This window comes from Tenrec ecaudatus, chromosome X, assembly GCF_050624435.1.
Source record: "Tenrec ecaudatus isolate mTenEca1 chromosome X, mTenEca1.hap1, whole genome shotgun sequence".
Lineage (NCBI taxonomy): Eukaryota > Metazoa > Chordata > Mammalia > Afrosoricida > Tenrecidae > Tenrec > Tenrec ecaudatus.
The window spans coordinates 114,338,272-114,365,179 of record NC_134548.1 but is presented as its reverse complement, the minus strand read 5'-3'; the positions used below and the strand labels follow the sequence as shown (position 1 = coordinate 114,365,179).

General features: G+C 37.9%; 1 protein-coding gene and 1 pseudogene across 1 annotated transcript; both read right to left on the bottom strand.

The window, feature by feature from the left end:
* Positions 1 to 121: 121 nt before the first annotated feature.
* IL13RA2 (interleukin 13 receptor subunit alpha 2) lies at positions 122 to 24,599 on the bottom strand. Its single transcript, XM_075539222.1, has 10 exons — positions 24,451 to 24,599; positions 23,246 to 23,372; positions 19,636 to 19,787; positions 18,159 to 18,312; positions 17,419 to 17,539; positions 10,736 to 10,920; positions 9,467 to 9,612; positions 5,667 to 5,811; positions 2,281 to 2,396; positions 122 to 824 (listed from the first exon to the last, which is right to left on the bottom strand). Exons 1-10 carry the CDS (start codon positions 24,457 to 24,459, stop codon positions 774 to 776), a joined length of 1,206 nt encoding a protein of 401 aa, XP_075395337.1. The 5' UTR covers positions 24,460 to 24,599; the 3' UTR covers positions 122 to 773.
* Positions 16,863 to 16,928, bottom strand: LOC142435280 (U7 small nuclear RNA; annotated as a pseudogene).
* Positions 24,600 to 26,908: the final 2,309 nt, after the last annotated feature.

Genomic DNA, 26,908 nt, shown 5'->3' with positions numbered 1-26,908 from the left:
ACACTGTTACTCATGCTACACCATGCTTCAAGACAAAATTTCATTTATTTGTAATTAGAAATAAATATTTCACAATATATTATTGTATATTGCTTTGAGATTAATCACTGTACTTTAATTATGTTAAATTTGTAACAATGAAAATACATCCTGCATATCAGATATTTACATTACAATTCATAACAGTAGCACAATTACAGTTATGAAGTAGCAGTGAAAATAATTTTATGGTGGGGGGTGTCACCACAACATGAGGAACTATATTAAAGGGTCACGACATTAGGAAGCTTGAGAACCACTACTCTAGAGCCTGTCCATCTTGTTATGTATGGGCATTCCTGTCACATGTATGCCTCTAGTGAGACCTCTTCTTGTCATATATCTGGTTACCTGCAATTAGGGGGGATTGCATGCCCCCTGAGTATATATAAGCCTTGGTTGGAAATATATTCCTCTCTCTGCGTGGAACTGGCCCCTGAAGTTATGATGGTCCTGGAGGTGAGCATTCACATGCTTTATCTTGTCTGATGTCCCTTTAATGTTATCCCTGAATTACACAACCGCCCCTTGGGACACATTCAATTGCGGAGGCTGGTAGCCCCCAACCCATTAATTGAATCTCACAAATTGCATACTAGGTGAGGGGTGAAGTACTCTAAAACCTATTTAATACAGCGATGATTTAAAACAAAATAAGATCTATTTCACATTTTGAGGAAAATTCATTTAATGAATCTACTTGACAAGTGGCCATACAAATAGAAGTTGGTGGATCAGCAGCATGATTCTTGCTGAGTAAAAACTTCTTTGTTCGTATTAAAAATCTGAAATTAAGAAAGTGCTCCATTAATAACAGATCATAGTTAATAACACTAACTTTTTCACTGAGGATAGCAATTAAGAAATATGGGCAAAAAGTACTCAGCAGCGAACTAAAGTTGAAGCATTTCATAGGCATTCACATTTGTATCCCTACTAAAGGTTATTTTTCTCTAAGTTATAACTCCCTCAAGCCTACTGACCCATACTGATCGCCACATTTTCTGAAATTCTATCACACTACTTCTATCCCTCAAATAACAATCATCTTAAATCATTCCATAATGCAGGTTCTATTTTGTATATGTATCCTCTCTCCCTCATCTACCAGATGAATTCCAGGAGGACAGATAAAACAATTTGGGATTTTTTTAATGTCATCTTTCACCTATGGCACTGTATTGGACAGGGTTCTCTAGAGAGACAAACCAGATTGCTAGTAAATATATAGATATAGATATAGATAGATATAGATTAGGTATAGATTAGATATAGATATAGATAGAGATAGAGATAGAGATAGAGATAGAGATAGAGATAGAGATAGAGATAGAGATAGAGATAGAGATAGAGATAGAGATAGAGATAGAGATAGAGATAGAGATAGAGATAGAGATAGAGATAGAGATAGATATAGATATAGATATAGATATAGATATAGATATAGATATAGATATAGATATAGATATAGATATAGATATAGATATATAACACAAGAAATGAGCCATTAAATTATATACAGATAGATAATACAAGAAATTAACAGTTAAATTATAAAGCAGTGAGACACTAGCAGTCCTTTTAGGTTTGAGAGCTGCCAGGTGCCAGTCCCCTTCTGTAGAGAGAGCTGGGCTATATATATCCAGGCAGCAAACAGCAAGGCAGGTCCCCCACTGTCATCAACTGTCGGTCCCCAGCTCCTGAGATGAACATTCCAATCGTGTGGGTTTAAAGGGACCTCAACTTACAGTGACACAGTCCACAGGCTAGGCATCCCACAGGTAGTGTACCCCTTTACACTGAGGCACAGAACAACCAAGGTGAGGCTCACCGAGCCATTTATCCCTCTGCCCTACTTGTGTTTATCGGCCAGGCTGGCACAATAAACTATAGCAGGCACCATAGAAATATGTCCCAGTCCGTGTCCATTTTAAGCCACTCTGCTTTCTCCCAATCACACGTTTCTCCTGTAGCTCTTTCTTTTTACTCTCCCCTAATCTACAACCTGTATTTCCAGTTCTAAAGCATTATTCTTCTGTTTAGAAAAAAGTAAAACCACCCCAAAATGTAGGCTTAATTTTAAATGATGTGCTTTTGAAGATCTCATCATAAACTAAACAATAACAATGGTACATCCACAGTGTGTTTGCACAATTACCAAATATAGGCCAAGCTAAAGGCAAAACAGTTTTGTTTATGGACTTGGTGTCAGACCAACCGGTAGAATGTCACGCAACTTACCGTTTTAAGTAAAGCACGTCGATTATAAAAAAACAGTAAAAGTGTTGACAAAAGAAATAGTGAGGCAAAACCCAGTGGTAACATGGAATATGCCAAAGTTTCCTTCCATCTGTTATCTAGGATTAAAAATAACACAAAGAGGGAATAGAATTAGAGGTTGATAAGTCTTCCTGAAATGGAATGATTTGATAAATAATCTTCTAGAAACTGCTGGAGAGTAGTTGCCAGTGTAGAGGTATGGTGGGTGAGCTTGAGGATAGCATCCCATTCTTTATATATATATATATATATATATATATATATATATATATATATATATATATATATATATATATATATATTATTTTATATAAAATAACTACTTGATCAAATGGTGGCATTTGTTCTTGTCACAGAAAAAAAAAGAAATCCCCAGCATAATTCTTATTTTCTGATATGATTTTATTTAAAATAGGGCTGGTGATTTTTTTCATTGTCATTTAAAAATAGTATCCCGGTGATTAGATAAATATGCCCTGTGAGTCTCTTAACTATCAACAACTCAAATGTTTAGCTTATTTTATGTGCTGCTGTAGTAGAAGTCCTGGGGGAGTAATCGTTTCATACTGGGTTGATAACTGTGAGGTCAGCAGTTCAAAATCACCAGCTGCTCCAGGGGAGAAAGATGAGGTTTTCTCCTCCTGTAAAGAGTTACAGTCTGAGAACCCGCAGGGGCAGTTCTCCACTGCCCTCCAGGGTTGCCATGAGTCAGAATTAACTTGATGGTCACGAGTTGGTTTGGGTTTTGGGTTTGGTTTTGAGTTGTCAGCAAAAGAGGGTCTTCAAGAAATGTCCGTGTCTGAGTAATGGAGCTGTTCTTTAAAGGTTAATTTTAAAAGTTGTCTTACATTTTAGAAACTAAGAGAGATGATTGGGTTGTAATGTTTTCTTCTGTATATCAAGAAATGAGCAACCACCCATCATCAAACAATCTTTAAAAGTGGCCAAAATTTGTTCTTCCCAAACTTGTATTATCCACTTACATTGGAGTAACAATAATAAAATTTGTATCCAATTCAATTTCAATTCAGATCATTCTAAAGAATTCTATACTCAGACCCATGCTCCAAACTTTCCTTTCATTCTCCCATCTATATCCTTTTTCCTTGAGATGTTATGTTGTCCTACAAACTTATCAAATTCAGGTGTTCAAATCAGTCACAATTTGCAATGATATATTCCAAAAGAGTGACTAATAATATCCATTTTCTGCCATCATAAATAACAATCAGAAGTCATGGGGCTCCTTTCCTGAAGGTCTGCAAATCAGACATAGGTAGCCATTGGCTTTCTAATACAGTGGAGTCAATCCTAAAAGGGATTAAAAAAAATTTCCCAAAACACCATTGTCCTATTTTTTTCTATAACTTAAATGATACAATAAAAATGTCCTAAAGAACCAAGAGCATATACAACCCATGAAAATTTTAGTTCCTAATCTCAAAGTCCTTAAGCTTGTATTAAGAGATGCAATCAGGACAAAGGAAACATCAGCCACCAATATCATTATTAATATGGTATATAGCACAAATAAAGGGATGTATTTTTAAAGTAGGTATATTTTGAAGACATGACTAAAAACTCATGAAGGATATTTTCATCTTATCTACTGTAAACTATGTATTGACTTGTAACATTGGGAAAGGAAATTACTTTCCCAATATCAGTTCTAAAATATCTCCAGTTTTTTGGGGGGGGGTTGTTAGTTTTTTAATAGTAGGGGAAAAAAGAAAACTTGGAATCAGTGTTTTCTTGATTCTGTATATCTCTTGGTCATTTTGAGTTCTTTGCCTATATCCTTTAGTGATTATATATTTGACTTACTTGTTTATTGTCTATCTCTACCCAACCCAAGAATAAAATATAATTTCCATGTAGCTATGGTCAATGTCTGACTGGAGTTTAATTTATAGTAGGCCCTTAATAAATATCTGATGAATGAAATGGAACAATAATGCCACTATAGTCCTAGGGAGTTAACAGTGCAAAAGGAATTCTATTGTAGTAAAACTACATGAAAGAAGAATGACTGATAAAAATGCCAGTATCTGCTTGTATCACATCTGTATGTAATAACTGCATCTACACATAAACCTGAAAGATCCATACAGAATTGATTTCTTTACATTTTGAACAAATATTCATCATTTCCATGGTTAAAGTTAGTAGTGCTGTGAAGAATGATCATATTTCCCTCATTCTCTAGGTTTTTTAGCTTATAAATGCTTTTCATTGTAAGTCACATTAAATCGCTATTGGAAGGAAATGGAATATGTATTTCAAAACCTATGGTACCATAATTAAAAATAAATATTCCTTAGGCTTAAACCTAGATATTCAAACACAAATGACTTTTGACTAATTCCTGCTTAAAGTAAAGATGTGTTTTCTTGAAAACTGAAAGTAAAAAACAATGATTAAAAATCATTATTCCAAGACTAAGGAGAGATTAGTCTCAGAGACTAAACTGTGAGAATCCGGTGTGCAGAAGGCTATGGATGGCAGTGGGAGCCTGAGATTCATTTGCATCTGGTGAACTCCCTCTATCCACAATTGAAGGATGGCAGAAAAGGGGTCACTAAACAATGCTGGAGAGAGATAAGTACAGATCAAAGGCATAAATCTGACCTGAACAGTTAAAACTTTTGTCAGTAGGTCCCCTCTATGATGCAGGCTGGACCTAATCTGGTTTCCAACCTTTTTCTGTATTTTTGGTTTGTAGTATTTTTTGTTTTTGTTTGTACATATGAGGGTGTATTTCACAGGTGGTATGTCTTTGAAGGTCATCCTCTCAAAGTTGCGTTATATGCTTCTCTGTTTTCCGGTATATGAAACCCAGGATTGATAAACTTATAGGGACAGCAAGTAAGATAAGGGTTGGGGGGTTAGGGGTGTACAGTGGTGGTGGATTAAAATGGAGATGATGTCAAGGAGTCCATGTAGAAAAATAATGTCCAGAAACTGATTGGACTAGGAATTTGTACAATCCTACTTGACATTACTAAACTATTGAATGGCGTGATACAGGTGTTAAATCCCAATTAATAACAAAATCTTAAAAATTAAATCTGAACTCCAGTCAAGAATAAAGTTTTGGGGAAAAAATCCCACACCCCCAAAATCTTAAAACTACCATAGTCTCTTTTCACCAGTCAGGAAAAACAAAAAGGTTGATAACAGAACAAGACTTCGGGTTCAAACAGAATATTAGATTTTCAATAAATCTTTAATCAATGGAGATACTTGTTAATGTATCTTCCCTGTTTGTGGACTATATTCAAGACAATTTTGATGTCCATAACGGTAAAGTACATGAATCAAATGAATTTGTTATTACTATCTCATACCTCTCCAGCATTTTTCTTCACTCCACTCACTCCAAATTCCATCATCTGAGCAAAAAATATTCACTTTGCTTCTTATTGAAATGCATATTTGATGGCTTTTATTGGACATTCTCGTGGTGAATATTTCATTATCAACTGTGGAAGACTGAAAGGCAAGGAAAAATCAGCTGACATCATTTGATCTAATTGGAGTTTAGAGAGATACCATTTGATTTGTCACTTTCAAAGTGAGTTTTGCATCAAAAGAACCAGAAAGCCCTCTAGCAAACTCTACCAGTGATGAGCATTTCTCTGGATGGTGTTTCTCTCTCTCTCTCTTATGTATATATATTAATTTTTTCTGTAATGCTAATGAATAACAGGACTTATGATACAGGGAAAAATCCATAGCCAGCCGTGGTGCTGATGAAGTTACAATGTCAGCACTAATGTCAAAATTGTCAGCTTCCATACATTGAGTTAAAATTTGACAGAGTGGATCAAGTGCATATAGTTTTTTCTGGAAACTTGCCCTAGTGGCATAGTGATTATGAGTTGGACTGCTACCTTCAAGGTCCGCAGTTAGAAACTATGAGCAGGAGAAAGGTGAGACTTTTTACTCCCATAAAGCTGTACCGTATCAGGAACTCAACAAAGGCGAGTCTCCGAGTCAGCATTGCCTGGGAGTCAGTGAGTTTGGCAACTCCAAGTTGGGTTGCTAATTGCAAGGTCAGCAGTTGGGAAACCACAGCTGCCCCATGGGAAAAAGAGGAGGCTCTCTGCTCCTGTGAAGATTCATAGTCTCGGAAACAACACACAGAAAGTTCTACTCAGTCCCATAGGGCTGCTAAGTACCAGAATGGACTTGATGACAATGAGTTTTCTTATTGTTGGGTTGGTTGACTGCCATCAGTTCTATAATAGTGTTTCAGGGCTTGGCTTGAAAGTATCCCTTCAGATATATAACTATATAAAAACAAACACATGGAAGGAATTACCGTATATACTCGTGTATAAGCCAAGTTTTTTCAGCCCAAAACTGTGCTGAAAAACTAGGGTTTGGCTTATACAAGGGTCAGTGGTACCCCAGCGAGGTGTAACATCTCGCAGGTGATTGCCTTTTCTCCGCTGTTCATTCAAAGCCCCACTGCCACTGCAGGGCTTTGAATGTGTGTTTACTCACATCTAACCAATCAGAGCCGTCCTATGACGTGGACGGCTCCAATTCACAGAAACACCCGTAGTGATTCACTTACACAGCTGAACTGGTAAGGATGTATCTGTGGCTGCACTCCGTCTCTCCCCTCTGGTCTCTGTGTGAATTCACATCCTGCATTTCCCACCCTAGGTTTATACTCGAGTCAATCAGTTTTTTCTGGTTTCCCAGGTAATAATTAGGTACCTTGGCTTATATTCCAGTACATATGGTACTTCTATTTTGCATTTTAAAGAACTAAAGACTGCTTTCCATGCAAAATAACAGCTTTCTTTGGTTGCTATTTATTTGGGGAACCAGCATAATGTAGTGAGGGGCTGACGTGGAGTGGGGATCAGATCTGGACTTTAATTCTAGCTGTGTAATTTGATTGACCTCCCTGGGACAGCAATCTCATCTGTATATGAAATACATTAATTAAAATCTGAGGCTTCCCTATTTGCTTCTGTTGTATGCATTCTGGTCAATGGTGATACACAGCAACCCTATATGACACGGTAGAACTGGCCCCACAGGATTTCCTAGGCTTTAACCTTTACAGTACATAACAACTACTACCACTTTTTTGGTTAAAAGCTGAGCCCTTCATTTATAGAGGTCTAAATAAAGGCATGTACATATGCAAATATATTTTATATAAGGATTGGGAAATAGATCTATGTGCATACATTTATAGGTTTATTATTAAGGTAGCAGAAAGACATTGGGCCTCCACTTAAGAACTCTCTCAATGCAAGAATGCTTTCTTCTATTAAATTGGCATTCTATGATGCTCACCTTCCCGACACAACCGCTAAAGACAAAGCAGGTGAACAAGCAAATGTGGTGAAAAAAGCTGGTGGTGCCCTGCTCTCGAAAGTTATAGCATCTGGGGTCTTAAAGGCTTGAAGGTAAAGAAGCAATCATCTAGCTCAGAAGCAACAAAGCCCATATGGAAGAAGCACACCAGCCTGTGTGATCACAAGGTGTCAAAGGGATCAGGTATTAGGCATCATCAGAACGAAAAATTATATCATAGTGAATGAAGTGGGGAGAGCAGAGTGGAGACCCAAAGCCCATTTGTAGGTCACTGGGCATCCCCTTACAGAAGGGTCTTGGGAGGAGATGAGCCAGCCTGGGTGCGATGTAGCAATAATGAAACATACAACTTTCCTCTAGTTCCTAAATGCTTCTTCCTCCCCTACTCTCATGATCCCAATTCTACTTTACAAATATGGCTAGACCAGAGGATGTACACTGATACAGATAGGAACTGGAAACACAGGGAATCCAGGGCAGATGATCCCTTCAGGACCAGTGATGTGGGTGGTGATACTGGGAGGGTAGAGGAAGGGAGGGTTGGAAAGGGGGAACCGATCACAAGGATTTACATGTGACCTCTCCCTGGGGACAGACAACAGAGAAGTGGGTGAAGGGGGACGTTGTACTGTTCAAGATATAACAAAATAATAATTTATAAATTATCAAGGGCTCATGACGGATGGGGGGGAGCGGGGAGGGAGGAAGGAGAAAAATGAGGAGCTAATGCCAGGGGCTTAGGTGGAGAGCAAATGTTTTGAGAATGATGAGGGCAATGAATGTATAAATGTGCTTTACACAATTGATGTTTGTATGGATTGTGATGAGTTGTATGAGCCCCTAATAAAATGATTTAAAAATAACTAAATGTATAAATTCCTGAAAAAATAACACTTTCAAGATAATCTGAATAGAATCTGGATTTCAATAAATTGTCAAAGGTCCAAAAAAAAAAAAAAAGGATAGAAAAAGCTGATCCCTTATCTGAAGAGCTCTCAGGGTTCCTTTAGCTCGTCTCTGTTGTTGGGTGGGGTTGAGTTGCTTTTCACTGCCCCATAGGGTTTCCTAGGCAGATCCTCTCTCCTGTGGAGCTGCTGGTAGACTGGACCTGCTAACCATTCTGATAGCAGCTGAGCAATATAACATTGTGCTACAAGGGCTCATGTTACCTGTCTCTACCACGAAGAGATAAAGGCAACTCCATGGCAGAGGGTTTTTGTTTGTTTCTTTTTTGGTGGTGGTGGGTATTTTTTTAACTTCTCTCTAAGTTAATTGGAAACCAATGAATACAATTAACATATAACAACATAGGGTCAGGCAGCAGCAATTCTTGGTACTAGATAAATGGGAATTTGTCTTAACAACCATTTTCTACTTCCCTTGTCAGTCCCTCTTCCCATCCCTTGCCACACACACAACATATTCATAGCCCTATTAGACTCTGCTCTCACTTTTACTTGAAATAAGCTCCTCAAGAAGTGGTTTGGTGTGTGTGGGGGTGTTTTAACCTCCAGTTTCTTTATAAGCCACGTTAGGCCCTTGCCAACTGTAATTTTGTGACAAAAATTGAAAATGATGGACAAGAATATTATCTAAAGTCCTGTTAGAGATATTCTAAAACTGGTACAGTAGTCCATACACTCAGATTACAAGCATCTTTCTTTTGTCCATGAGATTAAATGATTTTTCAGAAAGTTTAACTGACATACATGTCTCCTGTGTATAGCAATCACCTTGGGTCCCCATATTTCCCATTTTATTTAAAAGGTTTGCCTATGATTTTCACAAGTAAATGCAATATCCATACCATCCAGGTAGTATCATCTTCTCTTACTGCGACTTCATAAATGAAGCATCTTGCTGGAATGGGTCCTCGAGGCACAGTCCATTTCAGGTTAATTTCATCAGAATCATTCAATGTAAGCATAAGGTAGTGTGGTGGCAAAGGTTTAACTGAAACGCAAAAGGAAATAAAAATACACCAACATGAGGGTTGTTAGCCTTCAGTAGAAGTTCTTATCATAAACTGGGCACCTAGTAACAGAAGTTTCCATGGCTAAACTAGATGGCTCAACTATTCCCTATGATGCCAAATCAAATCAAATTTGCTTGCCAACATATAAGTTTCATGAGAACCTTAGTTATCTTGGGAACTCATGCTTGGATAAGTCACATATTGGCAAATATTAAAGGGAAAAGTTAGAATTTAGAAGCCTTAAATTACTGCAGTCCCTACTACCATGACACACATCCCATTTTGTAGCATGAAGAACCATACCCAGAACTAGAAATACTTTAAATTTTTTTGTTAGTTTCAATCAAGTCAATTGATCGAACTCATGGCAACTCCATTCAGGCAAAGACCTGCTCCACAGGGTTTTCACAGACGGATGTGAACTTTTAGAAGCAGATCACCTGTCTTCCTAGGTACCTTTAAATAGGTTCACACCATCAACCTACAGGCACCACTCAGTCATTTCATAGCTAACTTAATCTTTTTGTGTGTGTGCTTATGATATGTCAAGCACTGTACCAATGATGTTACATCATAATTGCATTCATATCACATAAATCCTAAGAAATAGTCCTGCATTATCCTCATTTTACTGATAAAGTTATTGAAACAGATGTTCTATAACTTGTCCAAAGTCACACAGCTAGAAAGTAATAGATTCAAGAATCAGACTTGGTGTTGGCTGATTCTGGAACCCTTAGAACTGAAAACGCAGACTCAGAAAATATCTAGTCATTTGGTTTTTGAGGACTGGGAATATGTGATGCTACCATTAATCAATCCATCGCTACAATTAATCCATCACAACACTAAGTAAAAGTGCTGTGTAGCTGGCCAATTTTATTGATGCTGGAAAATTGTGAGTGCTAAATAAAATAGCATTTTACCCTTCATTTAGTACCTTCTCTTCCATATTTTCACATCAAACACAAGTTTCCCAGGGTCCTCTGCTGGTCCTAATTGCCGGCCTTTGCATTTCTTTAATAGTCCCTTTAATAGTCATGTGAGTATAAGTAGTCTAGACTAGATACTATATATTTGAAATTATTTTGTTTATATCACCTATATTTTGAAGCTGAAAAATGAAATAGTTGGACATGATGGACATGGATTCCGATGATCCATTAACACATATATAGAAATCTTTATAGTCTGCTGACTTCAAGGAAGGAAACCTGCATCCAATATTTGTCCCAGTAGCCTTCAAATATTCAGCACACTCAGCTGCTCGGTCTAAGCCATCATACCTGTAAAAAATGGTGAGAATTATATGTAAGAGTATCATCTAGTATCAGAGCGTTTATGCTTTCAAGTACATTAAGATATTAAAACTAATAAAAAGATCACTCAATGACATATAATATTTATGATATGATTTGTCAGACTCTGTGATACCTGCCAGGGACACAAAAGTAAGAACAGCAGACATAGACTATGACACACGGAGTTTATCTTCTATGCAAGTCTTCACAGAATTGCCAAGACATGTATAAGGTTTGTGAATCAAAGAATCGGATGTCTATTAAGGAAGCCTAGGTTTATACAAACAATTTTAGGTGGGAACACATATTTTATACTGCCCGAGGGAGCTAGTTTAAAACATAAAATCGGATTGAAAATTAAACACGTAAAATAGTTAGGGTTAATAGAAGAAAAATGTTGGGAGGATACACACATTAAGAGATAAACCTTGGGTCACCAACAGGAAGGGAAGCAAAAGGAGAGGGAAGGGGAGGGGAGGGGAAGGGAAGAGGACCAAAGTTGTGTGGTAAGTACATTTCCCCATTCTTTTTGGATAAGAAATGTTTACAAACTTTGCAAATTAACCTCTTTCCAGTAAGAGACCTATTAGGAATGAAGGGGATTTCCCTTCAGATGTAATATGAGCTGTGAAAGCAGCCAGGAAGTTACCTCCTCTGAGACGTGACCAATACAGCAGCTGATATGGTGCTGATAAGAATATTCAGACTATTCAATTTATTTTATCAAAGTATTTTCTTTAGGCAGAGTTTGCAAAATTATAATCTCTTGGCTCTTTCACTTGATTTGAGTTGGAAAGGTTTGAGGTCTACCTTTAACTTTACACAGTTATCTTTATGTGACAGCAGGAAACCTCCTGGCACCATTGTTTTCCTCTCTAAAATGGGAATCATGTATCTCTCACTACATTACTAACATGACAGCAAAATTACCTTATGCTAAACATGAACTAGAAGGCACAAGAGGATTGGGACCTGGTCTCATTCACATTTGAATTTTTGCTATTGAGAATATCGCCTGGCATTTTACTCACTCACTCACTCACTCACTCACTCACTCACTCACTCACTCACTCACTCACTTACTGTCATCGAGTTGATTTGCACTCATAGGACAGGTGACAATTGTCCCTCTGGGTTTCTTAGGCTTTTATGGAAGCAGAGAAAACCACAAAACAAAACTCACTGCCATCGAGTTCATGCAGACTCATAGCAACCCCTTGTGCGTTTCTGAGACCGTAACTGTCTACAGATTAGAAAGCCCAGCCTTTCTCCCATAAAGCTGCTGGTGGTTTTGAACTGTCAACAATGCAAATCGGAGCTCCACTCTTCACCACTGAACCACCAGGCTCCTTTACAAGCCTCGTCTTTCTCCCCCAGAAGGAATGGTGTTTTCAAACTGCTGGCCTTGTGTTTTAGTACCCCAACTATTAACCTAGTATGTCATCAGGGCTCCACGACTGCCATTTAACAGAAGCTTAAGATTTGTTGAATGGATGAATAAGTTAATTCGATCTAAATGACCTTAAGGATTTACCAGATGAGGAAACTCAGACCCTGAAAGATAAAATTATTTCTCCAAGCTTACCTACTTGAATGATGCCAGATCAAAGACTAGAACCCAGGATTCAGGGGCTCATTTATTGCTCATATGTTATCATTTTCAGGAGAACGATGTCATGATAATATAAAGCAAAAAGTTAAATTTAAAAATGGTACCAATCCAAGATGTTCTTGTTAGATGCCATCACGTTGGGACTGACTCACACGAATCAAGCGCACAGCACATTGACATCTTGCCAAGTCCTACCCATGTTATTTTGGAGCCCATTGTTGCAGCCCCTGTAGCCATCTGTCTGGTTTCTTCAAATCTTCCTCTTTTTCATTGACCCTCTGCTTTTCTAGACATGATGTCCTTTTCCAGGGAATAGTCTCTTCTAATAACATGTACTAACTTACTTGACCCAGTTTCATCATCCTGGCTTCTAAGGAGCAGTCTGACTCTATGTCTTCCAAGACAGATTTGTTTGTTCTTTTGGCAATCCACGGCACTTTCAGTATTCTTCGCCAACAACATGATTTAAATACATCAAATTTTCTCCAGTGTTACTTATTCATTGTCCAAGCTTTCACATGCATCAGAGCAATAAGAAATAGGATGGCTTGGATCACATGCACCCTGAAACTTGAAGTAATCTCTCTGTGCCTCAATATTTGAAAGAGGTCTTGTGCAGATTTTCCAATGCAATACGTTGTATACCGGTAATTTCTTCATTGCTGCTTCTATGATCATTGATTATGGAATCAAGTAAAATGAAGTCCCTGACGAATTCATTTTTTCTCCATTTATCATGATGTTGTCTACTGGGCCAATGTTTTCCTTTACACTGGATTACGATGCATACTGAAGGCTACAGCCCCTGATTTTCATCAGGAAGTGCTTCAAGTCCTCATTTTCAGCCAGCAAAGTTGTTTCATCTGCCTACCTCAGGTTGTTCAGAAACCTTGCTCCGATTCTTCTTCATGGTCCAGGTCGCTAGACTATTCGCTCTGCATGCAGACTGACTTGAGTATGGTGAGAAGATTCAACCCCGACACGCACTTGTCCTGACTTAAATCGCACGCTATTCCGCCGTGCACTTCTTTATCTGTGTACAGTTTCTGCATGAGCAAAATTAATTAGGTGTTCTGGAATGAACACTCTTCCCATGTCACCCATGGTTTGTTGTGATACACATAGTTGAAAGTCTTTGCACTATCAATAAAAGACGGCTAAGCATCTTTCTGATATTCTCTCCTCTCAGCCAAGATTCATGTGATGTCAGCAAGGATATTCATCTGTTAGATCCTCTCCTGAATCTATATAGCATTCTGGCAACTCCTTGTTAATGTACTGCTCTAACTATTTTTTAAATCATCTTCAGCAAAATTTTACTTGCTTGAGATAGTGATATGGCTCAACACATTGTACATTGTTTGGTCATGTCTTTGGAGTGGGTACACATATGGATCTCTTCCCATCAATATGCCATTTTTTGGCATAAACTAGTTGAGTACTTCTGCTTCTTCAGCTTGTTGGAATGTTTCCTTTGGTATTCCATAAATTCCTAGAGCCTGATTTTATGCCAGTGGCTTCACTGCATCTGGACTTCATCCTTCTATATTATCGCTTTTTAGAAGTGGGTGAATGTTGGCCAGTTGTTTTGGGCACATTTATTCTGTGTATTCCTTCTAGTTCCATTTTATGGAAGAATTGAATAGAGAAAAGATGTAAAGAAAATGAAGAGTTTTACCAATATTTGAATTCTGAAATCGTTCAAGCCTGCTATCGCGATGCATTGGTAATTGTTGGCAATTGGAATGCAAAAAATGGAAACAAAGAGGAAGGCTCCGTAGTTAGTTGGAAAATAAGGTCTTGGTGATAGAAACTACCCTGAAGATTGCATGAAAGAATTTTGCAAAACCAGCAACTTTTTCACCAATGATACGTTTTTTCATTCAACACAAATGGTGATTATACAAGTGAACCTCTCCAGATGGAAAACATAGAAATCAAATCAATTACATCTATGGGAAGAGACATTTGAAAAGCTCAATGTCAGCACTGAAACCAGGTCAGCAACTGACTGTGAAAGAGATTACAAATTGCTCATATGTAAGTTCAGGTTGAAGTTGAAGAAATTGAAAACAAGTCTTCATGAGTCAATATATAGCCTTGAGTATATCTCACTTGAATTTTGAGAATGTATGTGATGCGTTGAACATTAATGACAGGACACTTGACATATATGAGGATGTCAAGAGCATCATACATGAAGAAAACGAATGGACAGCAGTGATGCACAAAATTCAAGAGCTAACCCTCCTCAGAAACAGTCAGGGGAATAAGGATGGCCCAAGCATACAAAAAGAGAGGCGGATTTCAGGGGGAAGGGGAATTGGTAGCAGTGATGACTGTATAACCTCATGTGAAGGGAACAAACATTAGAATTTTAGGTGAATGGATGCATGGGATGGTGTAAATTATGGCAAAAGAAAAAAAAATTACATGTTAAGGGCTTGGGAGGTGGTAGGGTGGAGGAGATAGGGCATAAAGGGTAGCTGATATCAAGGAGTTCAAGAAGACAGAAAATATATTGAAAATGATGATGGCAGCAATTGTATAATTATGTTTGCTCTAATGGGACTAAGTATTGTAATATCTGAAAGGGCTCCCAATTAAATGTTAACATATCTTAAAAAGACAGGAAAGAAAGAAAAGAACAAAGTGAATGTCAAAAGACATTTGTAGACTAGCTAAGGTAAATGGAAGAAATGAAAACCTAATGAGCTGAACAGAAATTTCAAAGGACAGCTCAAGAAGACAAAACCGGGTATTATAATGAGATGTGCAAAGACCTAAAGTTTTAAAAACAAAAATGGAGAACAGACTCAACATATCTTATACTAAAAAATGAGAACAATTTCAAGCCTTGAGTTGCAATATTGAAAGATTTTAAGGGCCAAATATTGAATGCTTCAGGAATCATCAAAAGGAGGTGGAAAGAATTCACAGTCACTGTACCCAAAGGAAATAGTTGACATTCAACCATTCCAATAGGTAGAATATGATTGAGAACCAACGATACTGAAGGAAGTAGTCCAAGCTACACTAAAGGTATTGGATAATAAACAAGGTAGCAGGAATTGATGGAATGCCAATTGAAATGTTTCAAGAAGCTGATGAAACACTGGAAGCTCTCACTCATCTATCTGAAGAAATTTGGAAGGCAGTTACCTGCCCAACTGACTGCAAGTGAACCATAGTTATACCCATTCAAAAGAAAGGTGAGCTAACAGATTTCTCAAATTATAGAACATTATAATTAATATCACATTCAAGTAAAATTTTTCTGGAAGTCATCCAGCAACAGTTGCAGCAATACAGGCCAGATTCAGAAGAGTATAGAACAAGTGACATCATTGCTGATGCTTGATGGATCTTGGCTGAAAGCAGAGAAAACAAGAAAGATGTTTGCTTGTGACCTTATTTGTTTGGTTTTGTTTTTAAAGATACTTGTGACTTATTAATTATGTCAAGGCATTCGACTGTGTCAATCATAACAAACTGTGATATCCTTGAGGAGAATGGGAATTACAGACCACTTCATTATGCTCATGTGGAGCCTGTACATGGATCAAGAAGCAGTTGTGCAAACTGAACAGGGAAACACTGCATGACTTAAAATCAAGGAAAGTGTACATAGGTTTGTATCCTCTCACCACACTTATTCAATTTGTATGCTGAAAAAAGAATCAGGGAGCTGGATTATATGAAGACGAATGGGGTATCAGGAGAGGAGGAAGGCTTATTAACAACCTGTGGGGGTAGGCTCCCTGCTGCTTAAGGAGAGGAGTTGATTCTGCTGTGTACTGTAGAATCCTTCCCCAACCTCTCTGTTGTGTGGCAGTAAAATGCCTATTGATCGTGTCCACATGGGTCTTCACTGACACTGAGTCCTAGTTCAGTTGCTCGGCCCTGCTACTTGGGCTCAGTCCTCAGTTTGAAGATACCTGTACTAAATCCTTTTTCCAGATCAGTATAATAAAGGAGTGCTGTGCAATAAAAAAACTGTGATATGCAGATGGAACAACCTTGATTGCTAAAAGTGAGGAGGACTTGAAGCACTTGCTGATGAAGACCAAGTATTGCAGTCTTCACTATGGAATACATCTCAATGTAAAGAAAACCCAAAACCTCACAGCAGGAACAATGAGTAACATCAAGACAAACGGGATAGGAATGTTCAATTGTCGAGGATAAGATCTCTTTAAAGTGCTGCATAAGACCTCTGTAAAGTGCTGAAAAGCTGGGATCACACTTTGAGGACAAAGGTGTGCCTGACGCAAGCCATATTATTTTCTTTTTTGGGGGGGTGGGGTGGAAAGTGGGGGGCATAGTTCCGGAAAAATCCAGAAAACCTGGTAGACAAATTCTAAAAGAGCTGTAATCACCTCATGTGCATGTGAAACTTGGACATTGAGTAAGGAAGACAAAAGAAGAAACAATGCATTTGGATTATGGTGCTCATGAAAAATATTGAAAGTACCACGGGCTGCCAAAAGAACAAAGGCAAGGATGGTGAGATTTCATTTCATAAAATGTGGACATGTTGCCAGGGAAGACCAGTTTTCCAAGGTGCCTCAAGTTCAAGGTGGAGTAGAACTTCCAAATTTTCAATTAATAACTAAACATTAACTGTTTTCAGCAGTCAGGAACTCCATTAAAGGAATACAAAAGTTAATCCTGATGTCCATTATAGGAGAGTACTTACAGTAGTTATAGTCTGAAATCACATAAAGAATCCCCAATATTTGCAAGCAAACACCATCTCAAATACAAGTCTGGTAATCAATTTAATTTAGTGAAAATGAAGTTACTCATACTGTGGATTAATTTGGATAGATTCTTTCTTAATATGAAAATCCAGTTATAAAAATACTTACCAGTAAAATAAATAGTAATTGGTATCCAAAGGGATATTCGTGCCAGGTTTCCAGGAGCAGAATAAATATTGCCAGTTGTTATATACACAATCCATATCCTGAACTTTAGTTGCCACATTTCCTAAGGAATGAAAGAACTATAAATGTTGCAAAGGCTTGATGATGAATAATTTGTAAAATCACTATATAAATTTATTTCATTTTCTTTGACTTCTTTATTAGGAATCAACATAATCAGAATTATTCCACATAAAGGTTTGTGGAAATCACTTATTTCTAAGAAGAGCAGGCATTCACAAAAACCTTTGAGAACTCATTTACTCTTGTTAATGTAAATATAATTAAGTATGAGCCCCAATAAAATGATTTAAAAAATAAAATAAACAGAAAAAAACAACTATTATTTAACAATCCTAGGAGCCCTGAGCAGTTAAGTATATACATGAATGTTCATTAATATGGGTCAATAGCTAAGGATGATAAATCTAATACTATGTATAATTTACGTATTTTTTTTGCTGATTTAAAAAAGTTTCAAAGGCCAGTCACTAACAACAACCATAGTCACTTGCTTCTAAGAAGAATTTTATCTTGTTCCAAATTGCCATAGTAATCTACTGTAGATACAGTCTGGTGGAGAAGAGCTAAGGCACCTTCTTATTCCCTATATGCATTCAAACTTATTCCCTGTATGAACTGTTCTCATTATAGTAAATATAAAAACAGAACTGTCTTTTAACCTTGTGATGATGTCCAATAAGTAGCTTCCAACCATGAACTTTGAATGTGTGATCCATTTGTGCATTGCTGTGGCAGAATTGTGCGTACCTTTGCTTCAATGCCCTTGTTAAGATCAAACCCAACTTTGTAAGATAGCTTCTTAGTAATGATGGTCTGTTTGATAAAAAAGATGAGACAAAGTCAAGGTTAGAAACAGTCATAAGATGATGAACCACATTAATAAAGCTTAAGAAATCATTAATATCCTGGAGTATACCCAATATCTAAGGCACTCTTGATGACCTGGTACAATATCCCAGATATATTTCTGGTACAGTTTACTTCCATGTGTAACATAATTTCAAGAGACCACTTGAACTTTAGCCTCTCATCAAGAAGGACAAAAGAAAGAACAACAACAACCAAGTCTGCATGGGGAGAAAGTTGAGCTATAACCAATGAGAAATCAAATAGATGATTTTCAAATATTGTTGTTAGGCGATGTGGAGTCGCCCCTAACTCATAGCAACAGAACAACTCACAATTGTTATGTTTGAGCTCATTATTGAAGCCTCTGTGTCAACCCATATTGCTTGACAGATAATTTATGACTTTTCAAATATAATATAAAAACTTCAGGAATCACATAAAGTAAAATGGATTTATATTATGCCAGGGAAAGGCAGGCAAATTGTGAGTGCCTCAAGGACTCCAATCATGTATTGTTTTTCTCCTGAATCCCAAATGCCTTGTAAAGTGTCTGGAACAAAACATGCTCAAATAAAACTGTTTCCTGAAACAGAAGAAAATGTGGGCAGTAACGGAATACTTTGCATCACAGAATTATTCAAATTAACACGCTTGTCGCATGTGTAAATCGTTAATAACTCAATGGGCTGGCATTGAGCATTTACTCATGTAATTTCATGAGATCATTTGAATTTTAATTTCTCATTAGGAAGGGAAAAAACAACCAACCAACCACCAGGTGTGTGAGGGAAAAAAAAAAAGCTTCATGGACAGGACCTTGAGCATCATGCTGTGTTTGATGGGGGAAGGTACAGAGGCAAATAATGAAATGTTTGATTAAATGTTATATTCTTTAGATGGAGTTCCTAGGTGGGGCAAATGCTTAACGCGCTCAGGTGGTAACTGAACACTTGGAAGTTCACGTCTACCTAGAGGCAACTTGGAATAAAAAGTTTACAATCTAGTAGGATACAAAAGACTCATAGAAACATATAATTGTTTCAACTGTAAATTGTAGCAAAATGTGTAAGCACTCTTCAAGTCCATATTCCATGAGTTGCATCCCCCATCACATCCTTATAATTTTAGTCAGAGAAGTGGGTAGAGGGATAAAAACACTGGATAGGCAGGCATAGCATCTTGTTAAATCCTAATGATAGTTATTCAGACATAAGATTTGGAGTTTGACTCTGAAGTCTAGAAACACCAGAAACATCTTCATCACGATATTGCATGTGCAAGTCTTACCTTCCAGCTTGCGCTATCGTTGTTTCGGCACTTTAATTCATATTCCACTGCACAGTCCTTAAAACCATCCGGAGACAGTGGAGGCTTCCACTGAAAGGAGAGGTAGCCTAGATACCCACGGTCTACGATTTCAAAATGCTGAGGAGGATTCACTGAAATAAAATAAAAGGGTTTTTTTCTTATATTTTATCATAACATTTTAAATCTGGATTAAATCCAATTGCCCAGTTGATGAATGTATAAACATTCATGGGGAAAATAATTAAATATTACATATTCAAACATATCAAGGGTGGTTATTGAAGAAAAGTGTGGTATATCCATACCTCGAACTATTCTTTGAGCATCAAAATAAATTAAGTGCAACCTAGTTGGACTTTGAGATTATTATTATTAGTGAAGCAAGCCACAGAGTAATTGTATGATTGCATTGTATGATTCCATTTACATGAAATGAGCAAATTTATAGGCAAGTCCACAGAGATAAAGATTAGAGGATCAGAGGATGAGGAGTGATACTCATATGTACAGGGTTACATGTGAAAGTGAATAAAATGTTTGGGACTTAGATAGTGGTGATCATTGCAAAACTCTGTGAATACACTAAAAGCAAACCTCACCAAATTTACTGCCATCGAGTTGATGCCAACTCAAAGCGACCCTATAGGACTGGATCGAACTGCCCCTGTGAGTTTCCGAAACTGTAACTCTTTACAGGGGTAGAAAGTCCCATCTTTCTCCCAGGGGACAGCTGGTGGTGTTGAACTGCTGACTCTGCGGTTAGTAGCCCAACTCTGGCTAAACTACTAGGACCTGTAAATGTTCGTCACTGCCTCTGAGTGGACTTGAAGCACTAACTTTTTAAACTAACTGCCTAATGTGCTAATCAATGGCTCCAATCAATGACACCACAGAATGACCCAAACCGAAATAGCTCACTCCCATTGAGTTGCTTCAGACTTACAGTAACCCCATACGGGAGTGCTGAGGTTGTAGATCCTTACAGAAGTAGATGGCCGTAATTTTCTCCCAAGAAGTGACTGATGGGTTTACACCTCCGACAGTGCAGTTAGTAGTCCAACCACCAGGGCTCCTTTCTAAAGGATAAACTAAATGAAACCCACTGCGATCCAGTCCAGTCCAATTCACCATAACCCTCTAGGACAAAGTAGAAGTTTCCCTGCAGGCTTCTGATCCTTTATATCTTTACGAGGACCAGATGGCTGCACCTTTCTCCCTCACTGCAGCTGGTGAGTTGCAACCAGCGACCTTGTAGTTATCAGCTCATGGCACCAAGGGGTGCATTTTGAATTACATTGTTAAAAAATCTAGATTGATGCTGCACATTTGCACCCTCTTTAAGAACGCTCATATGCCTAATGTGCCCTGGTTTAATGCTTCTCAAAAGCATTTGTCATTATGACAAATACAAAGTCCCATTGATGGAAGAACTTGGACACGGATTTAGCTCTGTTGTCATGTACTTCTGATTTTGGTCGATCAGTAATTACTCAGTATCTACTAGATACTTACAGCATTGTGGCGTGTACACAAGAACATTATAAAGATTTAATAAGGCCATTAGAGCTTACAATTTAGTTGATTTAAGAATTTGGGGAAAAGCCAATTCTTCTTGATCCACTCTGATTAACTAAAGGTCTGGACTCCTCTAGTTAACTGAAGGTCTGCACTATTCCTATAGGACAGCAGACCAGGACTATTCTTTGGAGATTCTCAAAAAAAAAAAGAAAAGAAAAATCAGGCAGCTCAGTAGAAAGACATCAGGAAACGGTGTGTGTGTGTGTGTGTGTGTGTGTGTGTGTGTGTGTGTGTGGAGGAGGAGCTGGAGTGGCAGTGGGAGGTAATGAAGCGACCATCTGATGTTTTATAAAACAATGACACACACTTATGTATACATATTGTTTTTTCATTTGTACATCCCAAATATTCAATAAATGCACACACTTTCCCACTAGCAAATCTAAAGTACTACCCTTATCTGGCTTTTTTGCTAATAAATTTCTTCTCACTGCTGCTCTGTTTATTTAATACTTCATTTCATAATACTTTTTGAGGTAAGGAAGAAAAATCACAGGAAAAAAATCATGGCACAAATTATGATTTGAGCCAGATCCTCTCTGTGCCTCATAGAGAGGATTCATATTGAGGATGAAATGACAATTCTGCTGCATCATCCCTTTTAGCTAGAAATCTCTGTCAAGTGCATTATTCTAACCATCATCTGCAATGTGAAACTCATATTCACACGCAAACCAAACCCACTGCCACTGAACGGATTCTAACCCATAGAGACCCTCTAAGGATATTGAACCCTAGTTGTGTAGTTGTTACGCGTTAGGCTGCGAGCCGCATGGTCAGCAGTTCTAAACCGTCACCAGCTCCTCTGGAAAAAAGGCTGAGCTTTCTACTCCTGTAAAAAGTTCTAATCTCAGAAACCCATAGGGGGTCTGTCTGTATTAATCAGCATTGACTTGATGGCCGTGAGAAGGAGAGGTAGAACTGCCTCATAGGGTTTCCAGAACTATAAATCCTTACAGAAGGAGATTTGTGGATTTGAATCAGAGACTTATCCAAGAATTTCCAACTACTGTGCCACCAGAACTCTTGAAAAGCATACCACACGATTTAATAACTCAAAACAACAACAACAACCCCACACCCTTTGACTAGACTCTTACTCACAGTGAGCCTACATAGTTTCCAAAGCTATATATTCACAGAAGCGGGTAGCCTCATCTTTCTCCCACAGAGCCAGCAGCAGTTCTCGAACTCACCTGATTCCTTATAATAGCACAATGACAGTGATGAAGTAGCAACAAAAATAATGTTATGGTTGGGGGATCACCAGAACATGAGGAACTGTATTAAAGGATCACGGCATTAGGAAGGTTGAGAACCACTGTGCTAGTGGGTTTGAGGCACCAACCTTGTTGGCAGTCCAGTGCTTAGCTGACAGTGTTGCCAGGGTTCAATAATTCTGTAGCTAATTGTAAATAATAATTCTTTAATTATTAAAAATCTTACCTTATATATCTCTGCAGCATAAAAAAATCATCTAATTGTCATAAAAATCAAAGGTGCCAAGTGTAGGCCAGAGGACTCCTCAAAACTATCACCCTGAGATATTCTTGAAACCTTAGTCCAAATGATCCTTTGATGTTACTTTTAAATAAATACGAGTTTGTCTCATAAAGAAACTGAAAACACAACCCCCATGAGTAATGAATTCTTTTAAAAATGTTATCTATATGAGACTAAATAGTCAACATTGGGTACAACCAGAATGCAATGAATGATGACACACTGGATAACCTAACTCTTATGACTATGACATTTGTACAGAAGTAGTTAAGTGGGAACCTGATTTGTTGTGTACATTTTCACCTTAAATACAATATCATATATTAAAAAATCATTAGGGGTCATTATTAATAAAATGTTCTAGTCACTTAAGTGCTAAGCCATGAGGTTTCACATATTTGACCTATTTATAAAAGAGGACTAATATATAAATATACATATATATGTTTTGGTATATGGACTTCCTGAAAAACAACTCCGTTAAAATCTAGCCAGTATATTTATTTACCTTTTATTTCAGTGGTTGAAGAAAAAATGCAGCCGAATGTGGTGGAAAGAAGAATGGTATATAGATATCTAGTATCCAAATGAAGGAAAGTCATTTCTCCACGTTTCAACACTTTGAAACTTCCAACCTAAAAGGGAAAAAATATAGCATTTGAATGTTATTGATTCCAAGTAATCAAATGACGAACTGTGATTTCCTTTCCAAGGTTCTCTCTATCCAATTCTTTCTACCAAGAATTGGAAACCCTGTGCTCCCTTAGGCCATGGAAACAGGTGTCAAGACTGAGAAGGGAGGATTCTAGACTTATCTTTCTTATAAGAGTAAAAAACAAAGCAAAACCCCACAGCCCTGCAATACCTCCACCCCACTCACACTTTCAACATTGCTCACGTAATTACCAGGATCGGCTGGTTTTAAGTGTAGGCTTCAGCTTTATGACTGAGCCAGACCAACTAGAATGTTCACATGAGTTTACATCATCAGTCTCCGTAGTAATCGTCTCCCCTAGCAACATAGAAAACAAACTGGCACATGCATATACCCTCTTGAGAAAAAGTATTTGAACATTACTTTTACTGCTGAGAAAACTCAGAATCTACACCAAAGTCTCAAATAATTCGATGTTAAATCATCTTCTACTCTCCTACATGTTCCACTTTTCCCCTGTGTTTCCTGTGTGAATCAATACAATCCTCATTGTCCCAGTAGCCCCAAATAAGAAACTGAGGAATCTCCCTCCCTCAGTTGCCCAATCTCTCCATTATCACTTTGTTAGTGGCCCAGTTCCCTGTCATTAGCATTATCATCTCCTAACTCGAGAGATCTGGTCCAGTCATTTCTGCTTCCAATTCATTCAGCACACCACACAGACGAAGAAAGTCCTCCTTTTTGTAGGACAGATCTAAACATTTCTCCCTTTCTTAAAATCACAACAGTGCTTTGCTGCCAGAATATATAACACTTTTAGCTAATTCCTGAAGAAAATAATATTTATACTCAAAATTGAAAGTACTTTCAAAGAAAAAGCACTGTTCTCAGTTTCAGAGCTGGCTCTTTGAGTCTATAGTCCTAGAATCATGAATTTCACAGGAAGGTAAGGATTAAGGGTTACTTATTCCAACATTCAGGGACAACCTTGCTTTTCTCTTTACAGATTACTTAAGCAGGACAGATCATTTCTCACCACCCCAGCCTCTCCATCTTACCTGGTCCATCTGTAATACTTGATTGTTCTAGAATTCGATTGTTACATAACAGAATCTTGGGCTCAGCAGTTAGAGTCAGCAGGTATTTTGGACACAATGCTGGTCCATCCTTCCTTTATATATTGCGAAGTGAAACTCAGACTTTTCCAGGATTACACAGCAAATTAGTAACAGAGCTGGAAGTAGGACAGAGATTGCAAGATTCCTTGACTCGTGCATTACCACTGTACTATGCCTGACTCAGGATTATGAAAGCATTTCCTCTGGGACCCCGTTATTTCTTCAATCAACTCATAATGCTGCATCAACACTATGCTGGGTTTTGTTTTAAATTTATCCCATGGCTCATAGACTCCTAAAAGGAGGCGGTTTCTCTGACTAAGGTCCAAATTGCATTTCCTCCTTCCCCACTCCCCATCTCATTGCTGCCTTCATCAGCATCTGTAAGTAATAGGTGTATTTGGTCACCAAAAGTTTTCAGATTTTCCACAAAACTGCTCTCATAGATTAAGTTGAACATACTGATTAGTTCTGATTCCAACACAGTATCTCTAACAAAGAGAAATCCTTCTGTATTACCTAGAAAGTCTAGGTAAAGACAACCAGACTTGCTTTAGAATACTCTCAGAGAAAGTCTACGTTCTCTCTCCCCTATCAGTCTACCCTTAACCATTTCATCATACTTCGTGTCCAGTATAAAGGCTAAATTGTCCCATTGGGTAGTTGCTGTAAGGTCAGCTCCAATGCATGGCAATCTTAGATTAGAGTTAAAATCATTTCCTTCTATTCCATTTATAGACTATGGAAATCTGGCTTAGATGATCAAATGTCATTTCCTGGATCAGTCCAACACATTTAGACAAAGATAGGAAAGGGGATCTTTGCTGAATTCCTAAGTGACATCTATAAACCCACACAGGAGCTCGTTATTTACACCTTGGGTCCACACTAGCTTGTTCTAATTTTGTTGTTGTTTTTTAATCAAATGAACATAAAGACAACCCTTTCCTTGATTTCTGAATCATCTTCATCCTTCAGTTTCCCAAACAACATTTTTCCAATCTCTCCAATATCACTTTGTCATTATTGGCATGGGCCTGTGCTATTAGCAGTAGTCACTAGTACAAGGGGGGACTTTATATATGAAGGGCCTTCAAATGGTTCCATGTAAACATCGACTTAAAAGATAATGGAATTGTTTGTACACGCTTTTTGGGGGGCAACATATTCTTACTCTAGGATTAAGAGAAAACTTGAGTTATTCACAAGGGAGGAGGGGACCTGCAAAGACTAAGTAAAGAGAGCAATGCAAACACCTATGGTTTGAAAATCTTTCTAATATCCTCGCTACCCTTAGTCCACAGGTTTGCCCTGGTTACATGTTGGGCTGTGATCTCCAAGATCAGCAGTTCAAAACCACTGGCCTCTCTGTAGGAGAAAGAGAAGGCTTTCTACTCCCATAAAGAGTTATAGTCTCAAAAATCCACAGAGACAGTCTTTCTCTGCCCTATAGGGTCATTGTGTATTAGCAGCAACCTGACGGTCACGAGTTTTGTTTTAGAGTTTCTCAGTCCACAGTTAAAAGTCACTCATGCAGTTTTTAACTCATTTTTTTAAATGAAGAAATAACACCCCATCGGTCCAAATACACAGTTTATTGATAATAGAGTGATAACTCTAAACCAGGCTCCTCTCTTTAAAAATTATTTTAAACAAGTTTGCAGACATACAACTTATATACATCTCAATAGTTCAATCTCATTTGTAAGAGTTACATAACCATAATCACAATCAGTTCCAAGACACTTCTTCTTCCTTACACTCACTGTTGTTAGCTTCCATTTTCCCATCCACCTCCCCTGTCTTGTCTCTTGGAATCCATTGATCCAGTTGTCTCTACAGGTTTGCCTGATCATATACAGAAAATCATACAAAATTAAGACAGAATACAAGTGGCCCAACAACAATGACACAATGAAACAGAGAAAAATCTCAACCGAAAACAAAGCAGAGCACATTCGAAACTGGAACAATTATCCGTTGGGTCAAGAGGGAGATCAATGTGTCACATTTGGACCTCACTACAATTGTAGTGATCCATCCTGCAGTGTACTCTGCTTGGTAACAAGTTCTTTCCCATCTCTGGGCCATGGTCAGAAGGCATTTATTGGTGACTTAATCCTCATGGGAGACCTTGCAAGGGGTTTGGGGCTTTCCCTGTCATCTGCAGCTTTATAGATACAGAATTTCAGCTCCAATGCCTTTTCGACCCTAGATGCTATTCTTTCTGTTAGTTATGCACCATCTGCTTTCTTCACCACACTTTGCTAGGCCTTCCTTATCTTCAGTGATCACTTCATGGGGCGGGATAGACAGGAGTATATGATAAGTACTAGTTGTTCTTATTTGGGGGTGATGATTAAGTGTGAGGCCTAAAGCCATTCTTATCTCTATGATC